This window comes from Pantherophis guttatus, chromosome 8 (genome assembly GCF_059756535.1).
Source record: "Pantherophis guttatus breed Tessera chromosome 8, ASM5975653v1, whole genome shotgun sequence".
NCBI lineage: Eukaryota > Metazoa > Chordata > Lepidosauria > Squamata > Colubridae > Pantherophis > Pantherophis guttatus.
In genome coordinates, this window is record NC_142070.1 from 21,894,444 (window position 1) to 21,921,525 (window position 27,082).

General features: G+C 36.6%; 2 protein-coding genes across 3 annotated transcripts in view; both read right to left on the reverse strand.

The window, feature by feature from the left end:
- Positions 1-544: 544 nt before the first annotated feature.
- Positions 545-23,454, reverse strand: LOC117679894 (sodium/hydrogen exchanger 9B2-like). 2 transcript variants are annotated; one of them, XM_034442196.3, is made up of 12 exons: positions 23,211-23,454; positions 22,495-22,579; positions 18,893-19,013; positions 16,701-16,871; positions 15,811-15,953; positions 13,482-13,609; positions 12,585-12,760; positions 10,973-11,079; positions 8,734-8,883; positions 6,716-6,824; positions 6,060-6,196; positions 545-1,124 (listed from the first exon to the last, which is right to left on the reverse strand). In XM_034442196.3, the coding sequence occupies exons 2-12, from the start codon at positions 22,567-22,569 to the stop codon at positions 1,068-1,070; spliced, it is 1,374 nt and encodes a 457-aa protein (XP_034298087.1). In that variant the 5' UTR covers positions 22,570-22,579; positions 23,211-23,454; the 3' UTR covers positions 545-1,067. The 2 variants fall into 2 exon arrangements, with proteins under 2 accessions (XP_034298087.1, XP_034298086.1); XM_034442195.2 differs by lacking the exon at positions 545-1,124 and adding an exon at positions 3,078-3,502.
- A 1,667-nt stretch (positions 23,455-25,121) lies between these two features.
- The window catches only part of LOC117679893 (sodium/hydrogen exchanger 9B2), a 28,125-nt gene continuing 26,164 nt past the window's right edge, over positions 25,122-27,082 (reverse strand). The window contains exon 13 of the mRNA XM_034442194.2: positions 25,122-27,041. Within this exon, the coding sequence (XP_034298085.1) occupies positions 26,799-27,041 (243 nt within the window). The 3' untranslated portion in view covers positions 25,122-26,798. The remainder of the gene's footprint in view (positions 27,042-27,082) is intronic.

Genomic DNA, 27,082 nt, shown 5'->3' on the forward strand with positions numbered 1-27,082 from the left:
ATACTAAAATTGGTGCTATCATTCTGCAATTTGTATCTATCCTTTGCACAAGAGATGTGACTGCCTGGCAGAGGGAAATATCTGTCTCCATTCAAAATGCTGTATTAGATGTATCGGTAGTCCTTGTTTAGTGACAACAATTGAGACCAGCACCTTTTTCATTAAGCGAAGCAGTTTGCACAGTACGAAATTATGGGACCGAAAATGTGCTTTCTGGCTCAAAACTGACAAGATTAGTGTGTTTCACTCCTAGCCATTCCCAATCCTTTGGAATGCTAGACCTGGCACTGGGATAATTAACAAGAAGGGAATTAATGTTTGTATATACATCAATTGGAGAGGAAGAGATTACGAGAGAATAAACAGGCACACAATGTGGAATACAGATAGAAAGCAATGCACTGGTTCCAACAGCCATAAGCATGCTATGAAAACATCCCAGTGTATTTCCCACTGTGTAGTTTACTCTCTTGTAATCCCTTTCCCTCCAGTCTATCACTCTGTAAATTGGGGGAGGGAAGAAAAAACCAGATCAGGCATAAGACAACATGTACTGGCTGTAATGATGATTAAAATTAATTAACGTTACATCACAATAGAAGGTCTATTAATACTAATAAACATTAATATGGATAGTCTGCTTAACACAACATGCTAGGGTGTATTTTCTCTTAACATGTTCAACCCCAAATTCCCCAACACATTTTAGCCTGTTGCATTCTTTTTGTTATGTAAACCCATCTAGGAAAGAAAAACTAATAAGTGGATGACTTAACAAAATAATAAATCCACATTACAAATAACTATGGAGTGAACATAACAGCAAGGCTTCCTCTCATCACAGCCTTATTTTCTACTGGGTGTCACTGTTTTGCACTTAGTACTGCAAATTACATACATCTTATAAGACTAGTGTGAGACTGGAAAGTACTTTTAATAGTTGCTGCATGGGTTTGTAATCTGTTCTTAGAGCAAAACATTTGGTAATAAAGGATGAGGCTGAAATACATTGCTGCAGAATATTACTCTATATTTGTGGCATGTGCTCAGTTCCAGAATGGTTGCTGTTATTGCCTTTCCTGGGTGTCCTTGCTCTGCAGGGATATCTTGCTTTTCGTCCATTCCTTCCCAAGAAGAAACAGCAGAAGGACAGCTTGATTAATCTCAAGATCCAGAAGGAGAATTCCGAAGTAGTAAATGAAATCAACATTAAGGACCTATGTTACACTAAGGTAGTGTACTGCAGATGCTGGGGGTCTAAAACAGTGAGTTCTTCTATTTATTTGTGGTATTCTTTTAACTTATGGCCATTGTTTCTTATGATACAGAGTGGTTCACTTCTTTTAAAAGTCATGATTGTACACTTTCGGGTAGAATGTTCCTGCAGACTATTTATCACTAGTAAAGAATTAATACCTATTTTAAACTTTTGCCAGAACTAGGGCTATTTTCCTCAAAACTGTAGGAATTGTAACAAATATTAGATAGATGACAGACAGACACCTTTATTCTAACTACAGGTGCCATCTATACTACAGTTTTAACAGATTTTAAATCAGCTGTAGTGCCAGATCACCACAAAACTGGGAAGCTATTTTTGGAGGTTGTGAAAGATAGTCATGAGTTTGGTCTTAAATGGGTTTAGAAATCTGCATGCAAGGCGGTAGTTCAGTTTGAACATTGAGTATGTACAGGAATCACTTTTATACAGAACTCCAGATAGCCTTCTTTGAGAATGATTAAAGAGATCTACAAACTAGGAACAGTGTTTTCTGCTTCTCAGAAGTGATAGAGATTGTATTTAATTTGACTTGTCTATGATTTAGAAATTATGGTATTATGTATTGATATTTTGAAATATATAACAATTCAATCTGAGAATTACCGAGAACTATTTTATTTGCACAATTCATTATGTTGAGTAATTACTGGATGCATTAAACGAACTACAGTAAATTAGCCTATTTGCTACTAAACCTGCTATTCCCCTCAAACCAATCTGCTTATGCTACATTCTAATACTTTCCCCCATATTTTCCAATCTTCAGTCAAAGAAAAAAATAGATTCCTTTTCTCCATCCTCCTGAATCTCAGAGATTTCTTCATGAGCAGAATCCAGTTTTTTAACAAAACAGTTTACTTAGTTTCCTATCTGGTGAAGGGGTTGCTTGTAAAACTTAAATTCTGTATCTGGTGTCCCAAATATTTCCATTAATTCTGTAAGTCCCTTGTCTGTATACTTAACCAGGGATGCACTGTTGCTAGAAATGTAAAGATATTATCAGTTTCTTTCTAGAGGAAAAAAATGCATTTCTTCTTACAGAAAATAGCACAACTGTTTATTCTTTTTTTATGATCACTTTATTTTTTAAGAAGCAATGTTTGCATTTTTTATATTTTTGGTCATGGAGACCAAGGCTTGTTCCTGAAATGTATGATACAATACAATGACATGAACCATGAGCTGGAGGAAATTTCAGGAGCCCACAAAATGGCAAATAAAATAAACAAATATGGGCCAATGGCTAGAATTCTCCAACCAGTCCACATATCTTAAAATTGCCAAGGATTTACTATTTTCTTTTGTATTTCTGTTTTATAATCCAATAAAATTTTTAAATTTGAAAATAAAAAAATAAAAAAATTGCCAAAGTTGAAAAACACTGATCTATGTGAGAAAACAATGAGCTATTTACATACTATGATTTTTACTATCATTGAAAATGTTCTCCTCCAACATAACAGGAAATCAGGTAGTATAAGATGATACATAATAATGTAAAACTGAGTTGTGAGTTGTCTCATAAAAAAAGGTCCCAAGATATTTTTCCTTTCCTTTGAAGGAGAGAATAGTTTCAATAAATGTCACTTTCAGTGCTAACTGTAAACTTTCTTAAACCACCAGAACAAAGCTTCAAGAGTTCTGGGAGACAGATAAATAAAATGCACAAGAAAACCCAGTGGCAAGAATATTACTTATTTTGTTTGGGAAAACAAATTTAAGATCCAAGCCTTCTATTTTGAAATTGATTTTTTTTCATCCACCAGGAGAGTCCATAGATACCGGCCAGAAATGCTGAGAGAACAAAGTATATTTTTATTGTATAAAATACAAAGTTGATCACAGGTTTGAAAACAAAGCATCATGCAGTACTATGATTTCATTGTTGCTCACACAAGGAATAAATGTTTAATTTGATCCATAATTGTATTTCCATTTCTTTTCTGTTTAATCTCAAACATCAGAGAGTTAAATCTGAATTTAAAATAAAGTCTAAGTTATCTCTGCTGATGAAAAATTGTCCATTGTTAAGTCATCTTCATTGCCTTTGGTAGTCTTGCGGAGAAGTCTGGGTCCAGTCAGTCCAATTATCACAGCTCCAGTAGGAGCTGTGATCAAGATTGCAAGGAAAGCTATTGTCAAGATGTACAGGCCATATTTTTCTAGCATTTTATCTTTATTACCTCGTGCTGTATCTAAGGCAACAGAACCAATTGCAGCCTGCAGACAGATTTTTTAAAAAAAGTCACTGTTCTGAGCTCATATATTGCACTAAATCATGGCTTCTATAGCCATGATTGGTTGAAGAAAGTACAGTTGTTAGGATTCAAACATCACATTATGGCATAAAGAAAAATCACAATATCTGAATTCACCTATTGTGCTAACAAAAACCTAGACAAAATAGATCAGCATACTTAGTAAAGCAGGTTCCTCCATTGCGGCTTAAGTTTATGGGAGAACTTTCTTTTTTTTTCTTTCTATCGTCAGCCAGCCACGTCCCTCAAAGTTCTCCTTTTTGGAGACCCATGCCTTAAATCTTGTTTGCTCGGTTCAGATTTTTCTCAGACAGCATCTCATTGTTTATTTGTATTCTATATTGTTCTAGCGCAGCATTTCACAATTGGAGTATACCAGTGGTGGGTTGGTACCAGTTCGCCCCGAATAGGGGGGACCAATAACGGCAGTGGCGGGAGGCTCCACCCACCCACCCAGACACTTCTGCACATGCGCAGAAGCTTCTGTGCATGCGCAGAAGTGTTGTGCATGTGCGCGCACGCACGAGCAAACCAGTAGCAAACTAAATTGAAACTCACTACTGGAGTATATCTTTGTGTGTGCTTTGACTTCCATAATACTCCAGGCAGCATGGCCATTTCTGAGAATTTTAGGAATTAAACTCCACAGATTTGGAGGGCATCCAGATTGTTGCAGAGAGTATTCTCTACTCATCAAGAGTATTTGGAAACATGCAGCATGGCATCATTTTAAATATCTAACACCCCAAATAAACTCAGTATTCTGATGCTTCAACCCAAAGGAATATCTTATATATGTTATGTTTCAGACCAGTGTATTTACTCCTGAGAAGTATTGTATTTCTGGTCGCCTCAGTTATCAAATAAAAAAAAGTTATAATGGACATGTCTTTATTTGAAAAAAGTAAGGATAATCAGTGTTCTTGCCCTATGGACATAATGATATGTTCTTAAAGGCATACTTATTTTTTTTTTGCCACAAGAATCCAATTAGCTAAAGTTCATGACTGTATCAGACTCCCAAATGCCCTTCTGTGAATACCTTTTAAAGGTAAAAGTTCCCCTCGCACATACATGCTAGTTGTTCCCAACTCTAGGGGGCGGTGCTCATCTCCGTTTCTAAGCTGAAGAGCCATCTGAAGAGCCATAAAAAAACAATACCTTTTGAGGATGTTTAAATCTATTTGGGATTCTTCAAAAAAATTTGATCGGCTACAGAAGGCTTTGAGACTTCTTTGGTTTTTAGGTCTACTCAGAAATTTTAAACTACTAAGATCAGTGGTACTTTTTCCAAATAAATGTGTTATACAACCTCAGTTTTTAGCAGAAAGAGTCATGATACTGTTTATCGATCATAGTGAAAAAGAGCTTTAACCGTCTATCTCATTACCATTATTTCTTCTTGCCTATACCTAGGACTGAAGGGCATAGTTGTTTCTTTGTTATTACTTTCAAGTTCAAAGGCTATGTCACTTTCCTTTAATCAGTACTGCATGATAAATTAATTTCCTTGAAATTGAATGTTTATATTTCTTGTGAGTTTCCTTTTCTAAGCAGTACTGTGGATGAAGTGCATTGATGCATTTATATTTAAATATATTTTCTTAATAGCATTGATAAACAATTAGATAAAAATGATAGATAAATAATATGACTCCCATATTTGCATGAAAAAAACATAAAATGCTATGAAACACCCTAAAACAGTAAAGGATTAACTGTTGCGAATGGTAAGCATTGATATATTGGAAGAAATAACTGTTGTCACAGGTGGTCTATAAAACATGTAGGAAACAATCTGTGTGGAATTTCCCAAGAATGTCTTTGCCATACTCCAAAGGGCCTCCTCGATACCAGGCTGCCTTACCTGACTCAAGCACAGGAATTCAAAAGGAAGACCACTATATTGGAACAGGGGCAAAGAAACGTTTGCATCCCAAAGCAGGGCTGGGGGGTATATTGTGGCCAGGCAGAAAATATATGCCAGAAGACAGCAGGTTGACACATAGCAACGAGTTTTCTGTGGACCATTTTCTTTACAAACAACCAGCATTCACAACATATACACACACTGCAGTGCTGCCAGTGAATACCAGGCAGGGAAATGTTGTTTTCAATTCAAGGTAAGAACTTTTCACTTTTTTGTTCTGGAGATCAGGAGTGCACAGCAGTTGGCCTTCCATATCTTATGGAACTATAACCCCACCCCCACCCCATAGATTTGTAGCCAGCATAGCCAGAGATATAAGATAGTTGAAGTTAAGTTCAGCAACATCTGGAGGAGCAGAGATGATCTACTCTGACTTTAATGTCAAAATCAATTGAAGGCCTATAAGCTTTTCAAGTTTCATCATCAGTCAGGAGTCGGTATTTCTGAGTAAAAGAGAGCCGTTCTCGTATTTTCTCTCTTATCCCACACCAACGCATCCTACCCCCTATTTAAATATGCTTATATGTCTTCATTGGTGCAACTCCCTTGTTTACATAAGGTTTGGGTTGAATAAGCAAAAATACTCTACCTGGACAGTTGCTTTGGGGATCCACGCCAGTGCAATAAATAATTTTTCCTTCCAATGAAAGCCAGAGCCACTCACCAACAAAAATGTAGCCACAATTCGAATCATTAAAGCTGAAAACATAGTGGCTAAACAAAGCCCTGTAGTAGAGAGAGACTTAATTGTTCCACTTGGACTGGGATAATATTTGTAAGAGCAATTGCCAGGCAATTATAATCTTCATTGTCATACCTGTCTTGGAAAACTATTTCATATACTGAAAACTACTTGAAGAATAAAATTTAAAGAAACATTCATCTTGGGATTCTTAGTTGCCTCAGTTAAAATATTCACAATATAATATATATAATTATATTATATATAATTGTAACTGGTTATTCATCTGAATGCAAGAATGTGTATAAACAGAGTTTTAGTTGCATAACCAGTAACATTTTTTTAGAGTTTTCTGCATGGAGAAATATAAGCATGTTCTGTTTTGGAAGAGGCACTCAATATACAATATATTGCTATAAATCATAATATAATTTTAAAACATGGTTCAGGGCCCATTGTGTTTTATGAATGCAATCAAATCTGAGTAAGATTGTCATTCTACTCATAAGGAAGCCATAAGGCACAATCTTTCGGAATGCTATACCTCTTGTGTGCAAACTTACCAACAGTTTCTAATCCAAGGGAAGAAACTGAGATTTCAGCTCCAATTAGTCCAAATAGAAATGGCTGGGAAATTTGCCATGCAAAAGTAACAACATCTTGCACTGCTTTCTATAAGATATAACAAAACAAAACAAAAACCCCACAGTTTTACACCAATAAGTGTTGATAGTACTTGTGCAGAAGAATGGAATACTTAAATTTAATTTGTTCAAGCAAGATACCACTTTCCTTTTTCTAACGCTAGGAAATTGGATTCTGCCATTAATTATGAAGAAGTACCATCATGTTTCAAGGACTTAAAGAAACCATTATGGTAATTAACAAGAATATTAAAAATGTAGCACTAGAAAAAATATTTAAATATCTCAAAGGCCAAAGTAAGTTATTATGTTTGAAATAGATTGCCTTTGTATCAATTTTTAATTAAATACATTTCATCTCTTCAATTTGGAATTCTCCAATTTTAACAAATGATGACTTCATCTGCATCAAGATCCAGCCAGCCTTATGGAATATTCTGCTCTTGGAGATTAGAACGGTTCCCAATCCTATTGGCTTTTGGTAAAGCTTTAAAAACTTGGTTATGTACCTGGGCCTGGGGCTCAGAATGTATTAAGTGCCCAGATACTTAGTTTTACGATTAGTTTATTGATCACTAGAGCTGCTTTTTGAACTTACTTATTTTGTGGATATTTTTATTGTTTTGATGTTTTTTAAATTGATTTATAATTTTAGAATTATAAGTCATTTAGTTGAGTTGGAGAGCTACAGAAATTGAATAAATAAATAAAACCTCACTTCTACAAAAAAACCAAAACCCTTCCTTGCCTTATAGCAAATGATTTCAATAGTTTACATGGGGATAAGGGGGAGTCTTGTGTAATGTTCCTGTGAATTTGTATAAGAAATCTTGAACCTCTGACTTCTCAACTGTCTGACGTTCTTCTCAGAACCCTGGAATGGATTTGGACTATTCTTCTGTGTTCTCTTGTTAAAAAAAAACAAAATCTTCAGGCAAATTTCTGATTTGGTTACATTTTTGGTCACTGTTTTATCTCTTCAGCCTGGAAGTAAAACTGCTAATCTCTACAGCAATTGTGTGCCTGTGATTGAAACTTGAAATAGCACAAGTTGTCCTGGCAGCAAACAAATACCCAATAACGCTTTGGACCATAAGGACACAATATGTAATTAGGAAAAAAAACCTATAACTGTTACCTGACCTGCCATTCATTATCAATTCAAATAAAAATGCTCAAATTGTTTGAAGATTAAATAAGATAGTCTTCATCTTTTCCAGTCCCTATACTGCACAGCCACTCTGGTAGGACTTGGAGAATGAGTGAAAATGGTGTGTGTGAAGCCTGACTATAATTTAACCAATAAAATTGGCTTAGCAAAATTATTTGTGTGCTGTATGTCATTTAATGTGAAGCATTTACCTGCCCAAGTTTTACCTGCTACAAGAGTTAATATTAAAATAACAAAAAGGCAACTTTGCTTTAACCCCAACTTTTGGAGTATACATACATTTGGAAGATTTGCTCCGACAAAACAGCTTCCACAGAAGGCATGATCAATCACATGTATGTGTTTACTAGAAGGCAAACAGTAAATTTGCTCTTTACAATCTCTAGGATGTGATGTAAACCAGGATATTTTATCTTTTTTTTTCTGTATCCATCACCACAAAGCAGTGGACTAGGCCACTTACCACGGTTAATAACCACAGTTATTATCTCAGTATAATATGACTCCTACATGAGCCCCAAAGGGATTCCTAGAAATATTGGGTTGGCACACTGCTAGGAAACTGACAGCTTCCATTCAGTGTTTTAACTGCAAGAATCTGAAGAAATATATCTCGATCCCCACACTGATACCCATAGGTATCACATTACCTACTTTCGTCCAAAACTGAGACTGATCAGTTTGTGTTAAAAACTACAGACAACCTAAAGTATCTGATTTTCAGAATCAGAATCGGGACTTTGATATGTAGTAAGAGAATTCTCACCTTTTCATTAGACCATGCCATTCCAGCAAGAAATGACAAAACAATGACACAGAGTCCTCCAGATCCTGGAAAGCCAAAACGTTTGCTGCATAAAAGAGAAAATGCTGACAAGCCAATCACAAAGAAGGCTCTTTTCCATGCAATGGATTTCTGAAAGAAGAAAAATGGAAAAATTTATAATTGCTGAAGTGCAGCAGGACAAAACATGTTGTACACTGCCTCTCAGTGGTCAAGTAAAGCATATATCTAAGGAATGTACTGGTATAATGAAATAGGCTGCCCTTCCTGGGCAATGAGCTCATGATGTAATTCCAACTTTCTTTCTAGAGTCTGGGTGTTAATATACTATAATATATATTATAATATATAATATACACTTTATTATTCCTATAAAACTCAAAATGAGATAGCGATAATATTTACTTGCTTGCTGACAGGAAATCCAAATTTTCAGTAATAATTTACTAAATTATTGCTATTCACGTGCAGAGAAACTGAAAAACCATAAAGTTCAAATATACTATTTCTGTGGGTACTGAGCTACAAGCAGTGTAGAGCTCTCTTTTTAGTATTTAAAATAATGACATGATACAGTGTTGCATTTGAAATACCGGTAATTTAGGGATCAGAAAATGTAATGTTTTCACAGGGCCCTATCACCAATGATAAAAAACATCTAAATACTACAATGGCTCTGCATCTTTTGAGTATTACATACATTATTGCCTCCTGAAGTGACCAACATTTCCGGATATTTTTTATTTTGTCATCATTTTTCTTCAATCATATGCCTTTTTTTTTTTTTTTACCAGTGGTTTGCTTTTTCTTCCCAGAGAAGAAAATATATTCAGTAAAACAGAACAATTACACAATGTTTTTGATCAAAAGCTGTCCCTCTGGAAGTACTCTAGGACAGTGTTTCTCAACTTTGGCAACTTTAAGATGGTTAGACTGGAACTCCCAGCATTCTGGCTGGGGGATTCTGGGAGTGAAATCCACCTATCTTAAAAGTTGTTAAGGTAGTACACAGATAATTTCCACTTTATCAATTTTCAATCATTCCTACTTCATAAGAAATACATCTGATAATTTTAAACCTTTCTCCCAAAGTTCCCCAATAAATGATAATAATGATAGCCTGCCATTAGTCAGGCTAAGGCCTTCTGAGTCTCTCAATCTGCCCAGCTGGCAAGTTCTTAGCCCTCTTACTCTTGTTCCCAGGTCTAGGGGAAAAAAGGAATTTTTTCTAGCCAATGTGCAGAAATACCAAATTTAACACAGTTTTGTGCCAATCCTGAACCTCAAGAGTAGCTATGTCATTGCAGTCTTGCATGTAGGGAATGTTTTAATGAAAAATTCCCTTAAAAATTACTCATGGCAAATCTATAAAATGAAGCTATTAAAAAAAATGTAACATGGAAAATAAGTGAAGGCAACACACATATACATACTTCATTTTTATAAACCAATACAATCAACCCATTGAATGACTGCTTTAAAAAAACTTCCTTTGTATGACCCTGTAATCCCTTAATTCAGGGTAAAGTTGGGGCGATTAGATGGAGCTATGCGTTTACTGGTTGGATGCCCTTCCTGACACTATGTGGAGTTCACAGCAGATATTTTTTCTTAGCACCCTAGGAGAGAAATATCTGCTGCTACCTAGATTGAACTCTCAACCTTCCAAGTGGGAGGGGACTATCTTCACCACTAGGCCACCACACTGCTCTATTTAAAGACTAATTACTACCTACCTAAAATAAGGTCTTAGGTTTCAGAACATATTCATTGCAGAGCAGATCTCTGAGGAGTGATCATCTGGACCTCTTTTAGGGCGAAAGGTCTTTTTTGTTCCTCCTTTATTCTTTTCTTTGTTTTTCTCTCCCTCTTCTAGTCATCCCCAGTTTTATAGCTGACATTAGCCACTTTCTTGGGACTTACTATTGCTTTGCCTCTTCAAAAACACTATCCCACTTGTAATATCCTAGGTCTAACTGGCATAATAGAGTTTAACTGGGTGCTAAATCTACTTTTCAGTCCTTGCTGGAATAGGATCTTTTTGTCTACTTTTCTGCTTTTGTAAAAATAAGATTACAACACATTTCGGAAGGAATAACTCAATTTCTTTAGTTCCAGTTTTTCAGAATATGCTCAGTTTCTCAGATGTTTTTACTGTAAATGCCGCCTACAAAAATATGGGCTTTGTCACAGAATATTTTCCCAACAGTATTGTTTTTACCTGATCCTTGCTTGGAAAATATGTAATAAAAAATCCTAAAAGGCAACCAGCACCTGCACCAATAACAACTTCCACTACACCACGCAAGATGCTACGAAAGGTGGACCCTATGAAAAAGAAATGGGAAAAAAGTCAAGGAGATATTTTAACGTAATTTTTAAGTGATTTTTAAAATGTAAGTAAACAATTTCTGCAAAAATTAGAAAAAATATTGATTAACCACCAAAGGTTGTGTCATGCAACTGAGATAGGTGACCATATAAATGGTAAAAATAATTAAATAATGTTAGGCAAGCAATCAAATTACAACCCCATAAGATATGGCAGCATTGCCTCTAATCAGCATCTGAAAACCAGATGCATGACAAGTAAAACAATCAGCATCAGAGGACTCAAAAGATTTGAAGAAAAGCCTTCAAGTTCAGACTTGAAGAAATGCTGTTTTCTCTTTTTCAAGTCCCATAATAATGTGGCTTAAAAGATATTTATTTATTAAAAATAATTCCCCACTGATTTATAATCACGATATGAATATGCTCTGGCAACATTTTGGATTGTGTCACATTTCCAATAGATTGTCATCTTCTCATCCTCACCCCATTTGGAAAGGACAGCCTGGCCACTTGTACAGCCATGGACCAGTTTCTTGGGTCTTGGATACTTTTCTCTGCTACTATTAGTTTATGCCCCCTAGGGGGAAATAACTGGGCAGAACTGCCAGTGCTATAGTATAGGGAAATCCCTTGTTCTGCAGGACATTCTTCTGCTTTGTTACATAGTTCCCAACTGTTGATCATGTTTTATAGTTTTCTTGTGAATGTGGGCTTATTGAGCTTTCAGAATTGAAACTCTGAATTATAACTAAAAACACTGTCAACATGAGCCTGCTAAATAATTGATCAAATGCACAGCAAAGCAGGAGAAGTTCTGTTAGATTTTGAGGAAGACTCTCCCATTTTATCATGGTGGGGTTGCTGGGTTTTGCAAAAGCCAGCTTCTGATCATTATGACCCATCTATTTACAGCCACTCAACAAAAACAAATGGAGTGGATAAAGTAGAAAACTAGTGAAATCAAGCTACAAAAGTTCACATTTGCATCTACATTTTGGGACAGACTATACATTCCTGAATCTATCATAATAGAGATCAGCCATTTTGTTTGTGTGTAAAAAAAGATAATGTAGTGTATACAAGTACTTAAGTACTGTATACAAGAGACCATTTTATTTTCTAATTTCTATAAACCAATCTTGAAAAATTACATAATGAAAATGTGGTGGTTCCAGAGACCACAAAAAGGAGTGGTGAGGACTTGGGAACATCATGAGTTCCACCACTGAATTACGTGTGTACGATTATTTGCATTTCTGATTTGGCATATGTTACATATAAATATCAACACAATATATAAAAAAGTGGTATCTTTCTTAGGGTTTTAATATTCTACTGATTTATTTTAATTCAGTTATCATTGTTTTGCCTTCTCCTAAGAAATAAAGATGCTACAAATAAATCTTACTGCCAGCCAATGTTGGCTTTTAATAATTCACCTCCCACCTTTCAATGGGTACATGTTCTGTTCCATCAGTTCTAGAGTGTAGGAACATTACCTGAGGAAAATGCCATGCCCAAGAAAATGTTAAAGCCTGTGATGGCTACAATGTCATCTATACTGGCAGCAGCTATTAGTAAAGTTGGAATTCCTTGATCTACACCAAGACCTTGTCTCTGTAACATCAGCATTGAAAGGACCACAACAGCTGGAGATACAGCACCTAGAACAAATCTGAAAAATGTACACACTATTGGGGCTCATCAGTTCAAGAAATAATATTCAGCCATTGTTAAATATGTCAAGGTTTGTGGGAGACAGCAGAATATAGATGGTTAAATAATGTATTGGTTGAAAGACCATTCTCTTTCCTACAAGAGTTTAGAACAGGGGTGTCAAACTTGCGTTGTCATGGTGGCGTCACGTGACATATCACAAATTTCTCTTCACTAAACCGGGCATGGGCGTGGCCAGCGTGTGATGCATCTGACCCGCAGGCCACAAGTTTGACAGCCCTGCTTTAGAATGTTAGAAAACAAATACACAATAAACAAAAATGAGGTGGGTATGGTTTCCTATCACAACTGCACTATTCATTAAATACTCTGAACATTCCAAGTATTGTTATGATCCCCAATGGTTATAATGGGCCTTTCCCAACTTGTATTGGCTGAGGATTAAAGGAGTTGTAGCCCAATATGACTGGATAGGACGAAGAGGAAAATGGGTTCTTAAAACTGTAAAAGGACTAAAGATGCAGATGCATCAGTACAAGCAAGAGAACATCCTTTGCCTGTTTCGTCCCAACATTAAAGTGGTTTTGGGTGTGTTAACAAAGAAACTGTAAGTACTGGGCTCTGGTTTACACCAACTGTATTTATGAATGGAAGACAGGCATGTATAGTAAAAAGGAAAAGAACTACTTGGCACAAAAAGAAGCAGGGTCACCTCTTACCCTAACATAAACCCCCATACCCATGGGAATTTCATTATAAAGTGAGATAAGACTGCTGCTGAACATGCTTCAGTGATGCAGGGTCCCAGGCATAGTCTGAAACAGACAGCTTTTAACTTGTTCAGAGCCTGAAATACAAAAATATTGTACAATTAATATTACTCATCTTTAGTGCCAGGAAAAAAAATTCAAGATTTGTTAATACATTGACTGGGTTTACCCTTGCAATAGCAATAGCAATAGCGATAGTGATAACGATAGCGATAGCGATAGCGATGGCAATGGCAATAGCAATAGCAATAGCAATAGCAATAGCAATAGCAATAGCACTTAGACCTTTACTTTACATCACTTTACAGTGCTTTTACAGTCCTCTCTAAACGGTTTACATAGCATATTGCCCCCAACAATCTGGCTCCTCATTTTACCCACCTCGGAAGGATGGAAGGCTTAGTCAACCTTGAGCCTGACGAGATTTGAACTGCCAAACTGCAGGCAGCCAGCAGGCAGCAGAAGTAGTCTGCAGTACTGCACTCTAACCACTGCACTACCGTGGCTCATAAACCATGTTTTAAACCATGTTTTCTGCATTAAATCCACAATTTCTAAAATAACCCCCTTGCACTAGGTTATAAATCATGCTCTACTGGAGACATAATATATGAGTTTTTCAAATTAGAACAAGATTTAAAAAGTACTTTTTAGTCACAAATTAGTTGAAATTAGTCACTAGATTAAAACAGTACTCCACCCCCAAATATATAATGGATCAAATGTGATAAGTCTATTATTATTATTCTAATAAAGAATGGGTACCCATTTTTATTCTTAATTTAATTAGCAAAAATTTTAAAAAGGGATACTGCAGGGTAAAAATTCTCATGTAATTGTCAACATAGCATGAAGTTTAAGGGCATTTTGAGCCAAATCCAAAACACTTCCTTGTGCCCTAGGTACCTTCTGGAAGAAGCAAGAGAAGTAAGAGCCTTGGTAGTACAGTGGTCTAAGGCACCCTGTTATTAAGCTGGTTATTAAGACCAGCTGCCTGCAATTACTGCAGGTTCGAATCTCGCCAAGGCTCAAGGTTGACTCAGCCTTCCATCCTTTCTAAGGTAGGTAAATTGAGGACCCAGTTGTGGGGGCAATAAGCTGACTTTGTATAAATATACAAAAGGATGAAGGCTATTGCTGAGCACATTGTAAGCTGCCCTGAGTCTCTGGAGAAGGGCGGCATATAAATTAAAAAAAAAAATGATTTCTCAAGAGATGACCATAATAGAGCCTGCTTATTATGGCCCCATGTTGTAATTGCCATTAGATAAAGTGTCTCACCTAATGACCCCTCTATCCCTGCTCTCCCCAATGTATCATTAAAGGAATGTGTGGGTCATTAAGCCAAGCAAGGGATGACTCGGGAGTGGGGGAGACCCTTGGAAGACAGGCAGAAACCCAGACCCACCTGCCCTGGCCTTTCCAATGCCTTCTCCATCCCCTGAGACACCCCATGTTCTGCTTCCCACCCCTTAGCCTCCATAGGCCTTTTCCCATTCCCACCTTAGGCCTGATTTCTATAATATGGCCAAAAGCCTCTCATGTTTGTAGAAGTCACCCAATCTTGGGGTTGACTTTGAGGGAGTCTTTAATTTTGCCTTGAGTGTTCATCATTGACAATAAAAATCTTCCTTCATAGTGAACAAGGACAATTTTCAGGATTATTTCAACAGGAAAGCAATCTGTCTTTATTCTCCATGCTTTTAAGGCCCTTTCAAAGGCTTCCAGTCATGCCAATTAAAAGAAGGAAAATGGTGCAACAGTATTAGTGAAAGCGCTTTTTCTTTTTTAAAAAAATTGAGGTGTTTGGGAAGGGAAATTAATCAGTTGATGGTAACACTGAGATAAGCACTAAGGACTGTTTCTAAATGTGTGCTTAGGCATGAAAACGCACACACTCTACACACTTATACCTAATCTAGCTATGTTTCAGTTTTTATTTTAACTTTTAATAAGCATGATGGAAACTTATCCCCCCCCCCACCCTGCACAGTATGATCCGATCTAAATTTTTCTCTCTTTCACAGGCATAGTAGGTAGGAAAAAAATTCCTCCTGGGTGGCACTGAGAACTATTCCAAGGGTAATTAATGTTAATCACACTAGGAAATGCTAATCTTCCTCTTTCTTCATATTCTGTACCGTTTCTCCCCACATCTGTGTCCTCTATGACTCAAAATAAAAAATGGAGCTATGTACTACATGTTACAGGTTTTCACGGTGTTTTGCTATTTGTAACAGGGAATTTTGAATTTCTTAAGAAGCCTTTAATACTCCACCTTTGCGTCAAGGCCAAGACCAGCTAGAGACAAAATAATCGAGAGGGCAATATTTCTGAATATAATTCCCCACTTTACTTTGATCACGATCACCTTACTGACGAATTCAATATTTCTGATGAGAAATCCAGCAATCAACATACCTAAATGGAACAGTGATAACCATTTGATTAACTCTTTCAGAGACCCACATAAAATCTGACAATGATGCTTCATTTTCTTTGTTTACACAAATAAATATCTTTTACAAAAGTTTAATGGGGAGGGAGGGAAGGAGAGGGACAGAGGGAGAATATTGCGGGAAAAATAAATGCAACAAACCAATAAAAAGAATCAAGAATTCACAGGTTCAAGGATAAAACCACAGACCTGTTTCCTGGCCTTTGGGGATCCCATTCTAAAGCTGAAGTTGTACCCTCTCATATGTCAACGTGATACAATGAAGTAGACAAGCAAAAGTCATCTTAATAATACTTAGCTTGATAAGCAACAGCTAAGCTGATTAAGTTTTTCCCTTCATGCAACTGTGTTAGAAAACCCTGCTCTTGTTAAGGTCCCTCTTTCTGCAGCTGGTCACAAGAATTGGCATTGAGGGCTTAAGACAGCAATTCCATAAGCCAGGCTTGTTTGACAGTCTACTCATTACAACCCAGAACCAACTGCAAAAAGCAAAATTGATCCATAATTCTCAACATCTATTACCCCTCTCAGGCAGCCTTCTGAAAGATTGAGTACATGAGTGATCCACGAAGGAAGCTTTCATAAAACAATGGTTAATACTTCTTTATAAATTGAAAGTAATGTTTAATAATTTAAAATACTAGTCTGGAAGAACCCAGTCTACCTAATGAGAATGAAATTGGTAGACTATTTGTTGACATGATGCTTACCAAGAAAAGGAGGGAGAGGAGGCAGTCCTGGTATTTTAATTAGCTGCATAATTTTGCCACCAATTACTGAACAAAAATAGAGGCATACAATTCCGAAGATGCTCCCACCAGGCAGACTCTCTTTGCCTGTTAAACTCCAAATTAGGCCCCAGATCACTGCTCCTATTGCCACTAGGAAAAGAAAGTGGGGTGGAGAGAAAGGAAAGAAATGTTAAGTTATGAGCCTTATCAATATTCAGAAAAGAGAAAAACCATCTGTAGGATATGGAAGTACTTTTCCCTATTTGTGATACTATTTTTTAATATTGTTATACATGTTCTGCCTTACCTTCACTTAGTTTTTTTCAAATGTTATTGTTTATTTCTTCTGGGGGCGGTGGGAGTATTTATTTGAAAAGTAGAAATGGGGGGGGGAAGAATTTTTTTTAAAAAAAACTAAGGGCAACTCATGCATATCTCCATGTAAAGTTAATGCATTATTGCATTCCAGAGTTGAATGTATATAAGTCAGTTGGCTAGTTTGCATCATGATGTCATGACTATATTTTTTTCTGTGCCCTATCCCCATGAACATCTGAAATGAGAACTCCACCACTCTAAAAGTTAACCATGTGCTCTGATTAACCGTGGAGTGGGAATCCAGCCTGAGAAACTATTGTTAATGTAGAACAAGCTCCATTAGCCTTCTGCCCTTCAGAGAGTTTGAGACTGTTTTCTACAATTCCTAAGAGTCATAATCACAGTGCATCAGAAAGGCACTAAAGTCACAAAATGTCCTTTAGGGCAGAGTTCCCAAATCTTTCCGGCTTTGCGGACTTTCCAGCTTTGGGGCGGGGGGAAATCATTTTGTGTGAGTGGCCAGCAAGCGCACCCATGCATGCCTGCACAACTCCATTTGCTCAAGCAGCATGCATGCACACCCGCTGCTCATGCAAATGGAGCATGCATGCATGCATGCATGTGCTCACCCACTTCGTGCACATGGTGGTGCCACGTGTGTGTGTGTGTGCACTTAGCCACCGTTTCAGCAGCCTGGTTGCAAACAGTTCACTGCGCACTAGTGGGCTGCAATCCAGAAGTTGCTTTAGGGTAATTAGATTTCTTTTTTCTTTGCTAATAGTTAATGCATTTAAATAAGATACATAAATCTGTGTTGACCATTCCAACATATTAACGACCTTCTAGTCTGAAGACTCACATAATACAGATTCACACATCATACTATGCTGATTTTTATTGTTATTGTGCAATAATGATGTTATTAAGCCATGATGTTCTGCTCACAAGACCATGGTTCATGCAAAGCCAAAACTAGATAGAATTTCAAACTGGTGAGACATGTGATTTCATCTTTTCCCCCACTACTTCAGTCTTGACAAATCCCATTCGCCTCTATCATTGTTTCTCCTGGAGTGAATTTGAGATTTCTCCATGGTTCTCTTACATTTTTTCAGAGTAATTTTTCAGAATGTTCCATCAGGCAAAAGGAAACTTTAAACAATCCCTTCATTAGCCTATATAAAATCTCAAGTATTGTAGGATTAATCAATGTCAGAGCAAAATAATTGAAATTATTTTTAATTATTTGATTCAATTTCTTTCATAAAAACAAACATGGAAATCATGTTTCCTACTGGACAATAAGATGAAAATTTTAAACTATAAAGTCTATTTTTAAATACTGTAACTTTTTGTTGTTGTTGTTGTTAGTCGCGAAGTTGTGTCCGACCCATCGTGACTCCATGGACAACATTTCTCTAGGCCTTCCTATCCTCTACCATCCCTGTAGTCCATTTAAGCTCACACCGACTGCTTCAGGGACTCCATCCAGCCACCTCATTCTCTGCCGTCCCCTTCTTCTTTTGCCCTCAATCGTTCCCAGCATTAGGCTCTTCTCCAGTGAGTCCTTCCTTCTCATTAGGTGGCCAAAGTATTTGAGTTTCATCTTCAGGATCTGGCCTTCTAAACAGCAGTCAGGGTTGATCTCCTCTAGGACTGACCAGTTTGATCACCTTGCAGTCCAAGGGACTCGGAGGAGTCTTCTCCAGCACCATAGTTCAAAGGCCTCAATTCTTTGGCGCTCAGACAAAGAACTTTTAATGCAAGTAAAAAGAAAGCTCTAAAATTAATGCAATTAATTGAAACTAATGATAGGGTGAACTATTTTTGCCCTTGACTTGTGTTTTACATACCGTTTGTTATTAGTTTGGCAATGACACCTTGAGGAGGACAAGTACACAGCTCCTTCAGTTTCTCTTGAATCTTGGCCTCAGTCTGTACCTGTTCTCCACTGGAATCCAAAATACCAGCTTCCTGAAATGAAATGAGGAAACATTCTCAACAGAATTAAATTCCATAGAAAAACTGCTATAATATTCTTAGTTGTTGGTTGCAAAATGTCAGAAACATCTTTTATAGAGGCATTGCTGGCAGGTTTTTCTTTTGGTTTTTATATGTTTATTTAATGGAATTATAGGCCACAAGTTCAAACAATGTGATTCTAGATGGCTTACAGTAAAAAAGCAAATAATAACATCTATTTAACATTTATATGATCTTGTTGCAGAATTGTTAGTTTATAATAAACTATCACCCGCAAGATGATAATAGTTAGCTGTACTTTTTCGCCCTATGATCAATTGGGAATGCAATAGGAATTCTGACTTGGAGCCTGCAGGTTGTCAGGTCTGGATGGGGAAGAAAAGATTTAGCAAGCAAGAAGCAATGCCTGTCAGATTAGAAGCCTACTGATTCCATAGTAGAACTTACTAGGAGGTGCAGTCAGAGGAAGCCCCATGCAGGTATTTTCCATGGGAGTATTCTTTCTGTGGAATAGCCAGCTTTGAGACAAGGATGGGTCCCACTTTATGGTCTTTTGAAATTTGGCAAAAACCTGTCTTTTGGGGATTAGTTATAGAACCATTGGTACTTACACTAGTCAATCTAAAGAATAGATATTAAAAAATCTGTTTAATACAGCTGTTAAGCTACTGATACAGTTCTACAAAGGAATTATCACTTTGCTAAGCACTTAATTCCCACAGCACTGTCTTGTGCCTAAAGATATTTACTCATGTGATATGGCTGTATTGCTATTATCCTTCTCATCGTCTCATCTTTATGTTTCTCATCATCTCATATTTCCTGCTACCTTTTCCTATTGGTATCTTATGATTTATCACTTGTTATTTGTATCTTATAATTTATGATAACATCTTATGATTTGTGACTTAGCACTTTATTGTTTGTATGTACACTGAGTGTTTATGCACCAGAGACAAATTCCTTGTGTGTCCAATCATTTTGGCTAATAAAGAATATTCCTATATTCCTATTCCCAAAGAATCTGTAATTTATTCTGGTTTCCATTGTAATTTAATATTTATTATTATTCTACCTTTTAAAAAATAACTTTCCCAGAGTCCCCATAGATTGAGATAAATCTCATAATTAAAGGAAGAAAGGACTTATTTGTTGGAACTTTTAAATTGTTCCTCATCTCAGTGTGATTATTTGTAAATAAACAGAAATCATAAGCTTTTTGGTTCAAAGAAAAACAAACATTGAGGTTTTTGAACATTGGGACAAGCACTGTTATTGACGTAAAAAAAATCCAGTGCAATGTATTGCCCCTAAATAGGTGCCCTTTAAGCAATAAAGTTGCATGCTAATTGTCCTCTATTTAAATCATCCAAATTCCCACAGATGTTTCGCCTCCTTCAGTATAAATTTTGCTTATTTGGCTTAACAGAAATTAAATATCTAGATGCAGAATCATTTCATTTCTCTAACTTTATTTGTCCTAACTATATCATGAAAAAAGGAAACATGACAATACTTACCTTAAAGTTTGACCATTCTTCAAAATATAACCTTAAAAATACTATTAATCCATTGAGTTAAATTATTTCTAACTCTTGAGTTCATCCTTCAAAATATCTGTTTCAAAACTTTCAGAAAGTTATCAATTAAGTTTAAAGTTAACCATTTTATTACCTTGATAATTTTTAAAAAAGCTATCCATTTTTAGTTAAACATTTTTACTTAAACTTAAAAAATACTAATTTCAGTAGACTTTTCAAATTTAGTATTAAAATCCTCCCCAAAAGAAACTAATCTTCAATTCTTCCTTTCTTTCTATATTTTTTCCAGTCCTTCTTCTGCAATAGTACTTTCTTCAACATTGCTCCTCCCCCTGCTTTTATTTTCGAAAATTTTTGAATATAGATTTGAGGCTGATGCATCTTTGGAAATTGTTCTCTTCTAAAAGTTATCTCCTTCAATTCAAAACCTCCATTTCGACTCTTCCTGCTTATATAATCAGTCACTTCCTTCCTTGAAACAGTCTGCGGGAAAGAATCTATTTGCTGCTTTTCAGTTAACTGCATAGAAGCTTCTGCCAAAACCTCTGTTTTCAGTGTGCCAACTTCCATCGTGATCCTGAGAGCTTCTTTTCCCTGCTCCAAAGTCGAAATAAGTTGATTTTCTTCCTCTTTTGCAGCCAGCAAAACATTGTTGTTCTCCAGATTATAATTTTGAATAGTCCTGTCAATTGATTCCAATATAGCAAAAGTATAGAAATTTAAAAGTTCTTGTAAAACCTTTACAGTCACAACTTGTGAATTTGCTGGCTCATATAGTAATGATCCTCCATCCTTGATGTCAGTCATAGTTCAATTTCCACTTTAAATTTATTCAGCTATCAGGTCAATAAATCCAATAATTTTCACACAGTTTAGAAGTATAAAGTAGTTGGAGTCAATACCATAGTCTTTTTCATTTCACTAGCACTTTAAATCCTTTTTCTTGCCGGGTAATCCAGTAGCTTTTACAATGTTGCAGCTTTAACTATCACTTTCACTTATAAGTTTCGTTTTACCGCCCTTAAGCGCCATCTTTTTTTCTTTGTTTTAAATGAAGTTAAAGTTTAATACTTGCATTTCCTGTTCTCCTGATTTTGTTCTGCCAGCATCCAGATTCAAATTTTCTCATAATCCTTAAAATTGCACTGCTGGTGTGGTCGCGACCCCTTGTTCTGCATAAAGCAAAATCATCCCGGATCTGGAGCACTGAAGGGCTTTCAGGGAGCTCTCACCCTGCAAGCCCCAAGCTTAAAAAAAAAAAGCCTGGGGGTCTAGGGGAGCTGAAGTATTAAAATGGTTAATTTAAAATTGAATGGATATAAAATAATATTTTTTTCTTCTTAAAAGATATGCTTTAAAGAAAGTTTTATAATGTTTAAATTAGAATTCTAAAAGGGGAGGCTGATGAACAATTTTTAAAAGAGGAGTTAAAGAGTGTGAGGGGGTTTTGAATCTTGTAGTAAGTTAGTATATTTTAGCTTATGTTTGTTTAATGCTCTACCCTGTTTTTGCTCTGGGAAGTCGGGGGTGGGGGTAGGGAAGGGGGGGGTTGAAGGTTGTGTGGGGATAAAATGGTTGTCTAATTCTTAATAAAATTAAAAGATAGTTTAATAAATAAATGTATTATTAATAAATGTATTAATAGAGAAGTAAGAAAAGTGGGGGAAATGTTATAATAAAGGAAAAGATAATATTAAGATATGATAAATATTGGAAGAGCAGAAAGTAGACACAAAAGATGTATTTAGAAGATATATTGACTGATTATGTATTATTTGTTTGTTTGTTTATAAAATAAAAAAACTTTTTTGAATTAAAAAAAAAGTTTGACCATTCAACTCTATGTAGAAGAAAGACATGTCTTATTTTTTATTAATTCTTAAACTATCTATAACTTTGGCAAACAACTATAAAACTGCCATTATTATTACCTGGATTGGATAAACTTCATTTCTTGATTTTGAAGATATATTTTTCTTGTCTGCCCCAGGTATTCTCTCTGACATAGTTCACAATCTAATTTTGTAAAATAAATTGTATTTTATTTTAAAACATTTTTTTTTTATTTTATTGACTTTTGGGTATCCAAGCCATCCCCTTTTTAAAAAAATAGGAACTTTTTTATTTTTAAATTTTAAACCATCTTGCTTAGTTTTTACTTCCCAAATAAAATTGGATTAAGTTTAGAAAAAAACATGAATTTCAAAAATATCACCATCAGTGATATCTTCTAAATCATTAGCCAAGAGTATGTGCCAGAGTTCATGTAATGCTATGAATGAGTTGCACAATACTCCAAAAAGCAAAAGAACTTGGTTTTGCTTAGCTTTTTGCACAAAATTTTAGTATGAACCACCAAAACTAAACCAGTCTTTTAAAAAACGGGGAACTTCTATTTTGATGCGATATTAGGGCAGACTAGGCAAAAAATTCTGAACAATGTGGGTAATTGTCTGCTTTAGTTCACATTCTTTGCTTTTTTTAAAAAAATAAAAAGGTTACATAGCAACACCTCTGCCACAACTAACATTCCTAAATATATTTTCTTGAGAAAAATCTCAATAAACTCAGGGCGTGTTTCTTCTGAACAGACCCGAGTCTGCCTCCCGGAGTGTCGGTTACAAAAGGCGAGGATAGCGCCACTGACCCGTTAAACTTCCCCGAACCACTATGGGACAGAAAAGCGCATTTAAACTGAGGAAGCCTCTCGCTAAGGCTGGTCCTCAGCCGGGGAAAGGTGGGAGGCGCAGGGACGGCCGAGGACTACAAGCTCCACCTCCCGGTCCGCCGCTCTCCAAAGCGGAAAAGCTGCCTCGCAGGGCAGCTCTGAGAGAAAATAACGGTCCTGAAATAACGGTCGTGCCTGCCTGCCGCCGAAGGGCATCTGATTCAACGGCGCTGCGGCGGCGCTCAGCAGTGAGGAGGGGGAGGGAGGCTCTGTAATTGCCCTGCAGCAAGAAATTGCCCCCGTTTGCTTTCCTCCGTATTTCCATGCAAGGAAATCGTTGGAGGAGATCCTGAGCTCAGCCCTTACCCTCCGGGGACCCAGAGGGCTGAAATAGTTGCAGCCATCGTCTTCTTTCGCTTTTTTTTCTACCTTTGCAAAAGAGGGAAATGTAAGTACAGTAAATGGATATTGCAGCCACTTCAAACATTGTACTCAGAGGAGGCTCATCCCACTTATGAATGTATGGCTGTGACTTTGTTGCTGGTATCCTTATGATGTATATTCACTGTTTCTTAATATGATTTGATTGCTTATTTGTACCCCATGACTATCATTAAGTGTTGTTCCTTATGATTCTTGACGAATGTATCTTGTCTTTTTATGTACACTGAGAGCATAAGCACCAAAGACAAATTCTTTGTGTGTCCAATTACACTTAGCCAATAAAGAATTCCTATTCTATTCTATTCTATTCTATTCTATTCTATTCTATTCTATTCTACTCTACTCTACTCTACTCTATTCTATTCTACTCTACTCTACTCTACTCTATTTATCAAAGAAGTGACACATTTCCACAGGTTCAAGTATTTGAGTTGGAAATTGAGCGATTTTTATAAGAACACCATACTACAGGTAGTGTTCAACGTTATCAATAAAGAATTCTGTCCTGTCCTGTCCTGTCCTGTCCTATCCTATCCTATCCTATCCTATCCTATCCTATCCTATCCTATCCTATCCTATCCTATCCTACTCTATTCCCATTAGTGATTTGTAGATTGAGTGGAGAAAAGTATCAAATGGGCCCAGGCAGTCCTGGGTCCTCTTCATGAATTATTTGGAGAATGAGAGGGATGTGTGTTTAGATTTCCAGATGATATAAAATGGAGTGGTGAAGTGGTGCATACTGACAGTGTTTCTCAATCTCAGGGACTTTTAAATGCATAAACTTGCAGCTTGCCACACATCTGAAGCCCACACATCTTAAAAGTTCTCTGAAGTTGAGAAACTTCTCCAGAAAACAAAATCCAAAATTATCTTGACAGGCTGGTGAAATGGGGAGGAAGTTACACCATACGAGAGACAAGTACAGAGGTATTTATTTTGGAAACACAATATGTAGATTGATGCTTAATAAATATTTGTGAAAAAGATCTTGGACTCAAAGAGCTGCATCAGTATTAGTATATTTCTCAAATCATAGAAAGTATTGTTTTATTTCACTGCGCCTTGGTCGGTTCTCATCTTTAGTATTATAGTATTCTGTCCAATCCTGTGCAGCATACTAATTTTGAGAAGTCAAAACCAGTTCAGAGAAGGGGAGTAGAGAATGCACCCTGTGAAGAAGCTTAACCTTGTCAAAAGATGAGCTATATAATAGAAATATATGAAAAGATAAATGTCTTTGGAGATTCTCAGTCATTGTTGTCTCAAAGATGCTTTTTCAAAAAGCAACTGGACTGTTTTGTTTTTTTTCTTTCAGGAAGAACAACAAAACATTTCCTTTTTCATCCAATATACTTCATCAGTTGTAATGGCAGGGGGAATGGAAGGATAGGTACTGACATTTGAGACTGTGTAGTGGGGGAATGGATTAAGGCACATTTGGAGGTTGATTCAATAAAATCATATTTTATTTTATACTAATTATTTTAAATTTTTTGTAGCCCATTTCATTATGTATGTATATTCTGGGCAATATAAAACAGTGCAGGACATAAAAAGGAACATATAAAATATTAGTACCCTCTCCCCAGTTGTCAGAAACAGTTGGATCCATAAATCAGCCAGACACGAAACAGAATAATCCACCAGGTTGTCCTCTGAAGTCCACTGGAATTCATCCAGGTTCTGGAGAATACCAGTTGAAAGAATTCAGTATTCATATGAAATCCTTGGTTGTCTATGAATCTGAAGAGGAAGTAAACTGATCAGAGCAGATGATAGGTATCAATGTCCTCCATTTCCAGTTCTGTCTTATTTGCTCCAAGTATAGACCAGGTATAATGGGTGTTTGCTGTTGTCTATTGGCACCAATTATTTGGGACAGGTCCAAGGTTATCATAAACTCATGGAGCACACTGAACCCTTTTTCCAGGGAATGAAGATCAAAGTCTCCTCAAATACTCAATCAATCCTGGGATGGCCCAACATTATCTCTAAGATGATATCCAGATATTCATGGAGGGCTCTCTATAACTCAATATCCTTTGAGACATTCTTATCCAGTCATAACAGTGCTCCTCATCATTGCAAAGTTGTCTTGTACATCACAGCACTTGTACATCCTTGGCCAAATTGCTATAGCTGCTGCATAATCTGAAAACTGGCAGGGCAAATTTACAACAGGGCTACATCCCCATTTTTTTCCCATTCATGTTTCAATAACTTACATCAAGTCACCACATTCATCTACCAGATGCTATAAAATGAATGTGGTTTTATTTTGAACCAACTCACCATTTTCAAGTAGTAACTGGAGGCCAATATGCCCAGCAGTTCAGCCACCTGGGCTCTGATCTGGAATATCTGGTTTAGACCCATACAAATATATAGGTCTCCCTTTTCCTGTAGTAGTCAAGCTGGTGCTTCCTGCCATACCTAACTCTGCCTGTCATAATCCACAGTGGGTCCCCATCACAACATTCTTTTCCTCTATTTATCTTGCCATTCTCTCATTCAACATACATACCACAAACATAAGCTATCTCTTAAGGGCACTTCTAGCCTGTCATCCACTATTTACATATCTAATACTCCAATTCTCTATACTATATGTATAAAATCTACTTTAACTGTACCTATTCACTCTTTCCAATCTATCCCTCAAAAAAGACGTCAGACTACCAGAGTCTTTCAGAGAAAATGTCAGGTTATATCTCAATCCTAACTATTTTCCTACCACAAGAGGAAGGGGTGGAAGTCTTTATCAGTAACCCCTAGTTCTCAACCAGGCAGTGCATCTAAAAGATTTCTGTTAATCCAGGTATGTTTAACTTCAACAGCTTCATTTATTCTTCAGTACTTTAAATATACTCTAATTCAGCAGCCACTAATCTTCTTTTCACCTAATAAACCGTTAACCACTAAAAGAAAAGCTACAAGCCACTAAGAGCTAAGATTGGCTCTAAACAGCTCCAACTGATGTCATTTTAAAAATATGTACATATATTTGGAAGATCTGCAGTGTATCTCATAGGCCTTTAAACTTCTGTATGTTACTTGTGGATACCATGATTCATAAGCAGTCTCAATTCAGGTGATCTGTGGACTGCACTTCATATCTCCCTATGCTGGCTCAGGCCCATGTATTTCTATTTCTTCTCTTTCTTCATATATATGACTTTCTCTGTTGGTATCAGAAGTCTTGTGGAGAAGTTGGGGCCCTGCCAGCCCAATTATTAGCGCTCCAATAGGAGCTGTGATTAAGATTGCCAGGAAAGCAACTGTCAAAATATCCATGCCATATTTCTCTGATTGTTCATCTTTATGCTCCCGTGCTGTATCTAAGGCAACTGAGCCAATTGCAGCCTGTCAAGAGAAAAGAAATAATAGATAACACAGCAAAAGAA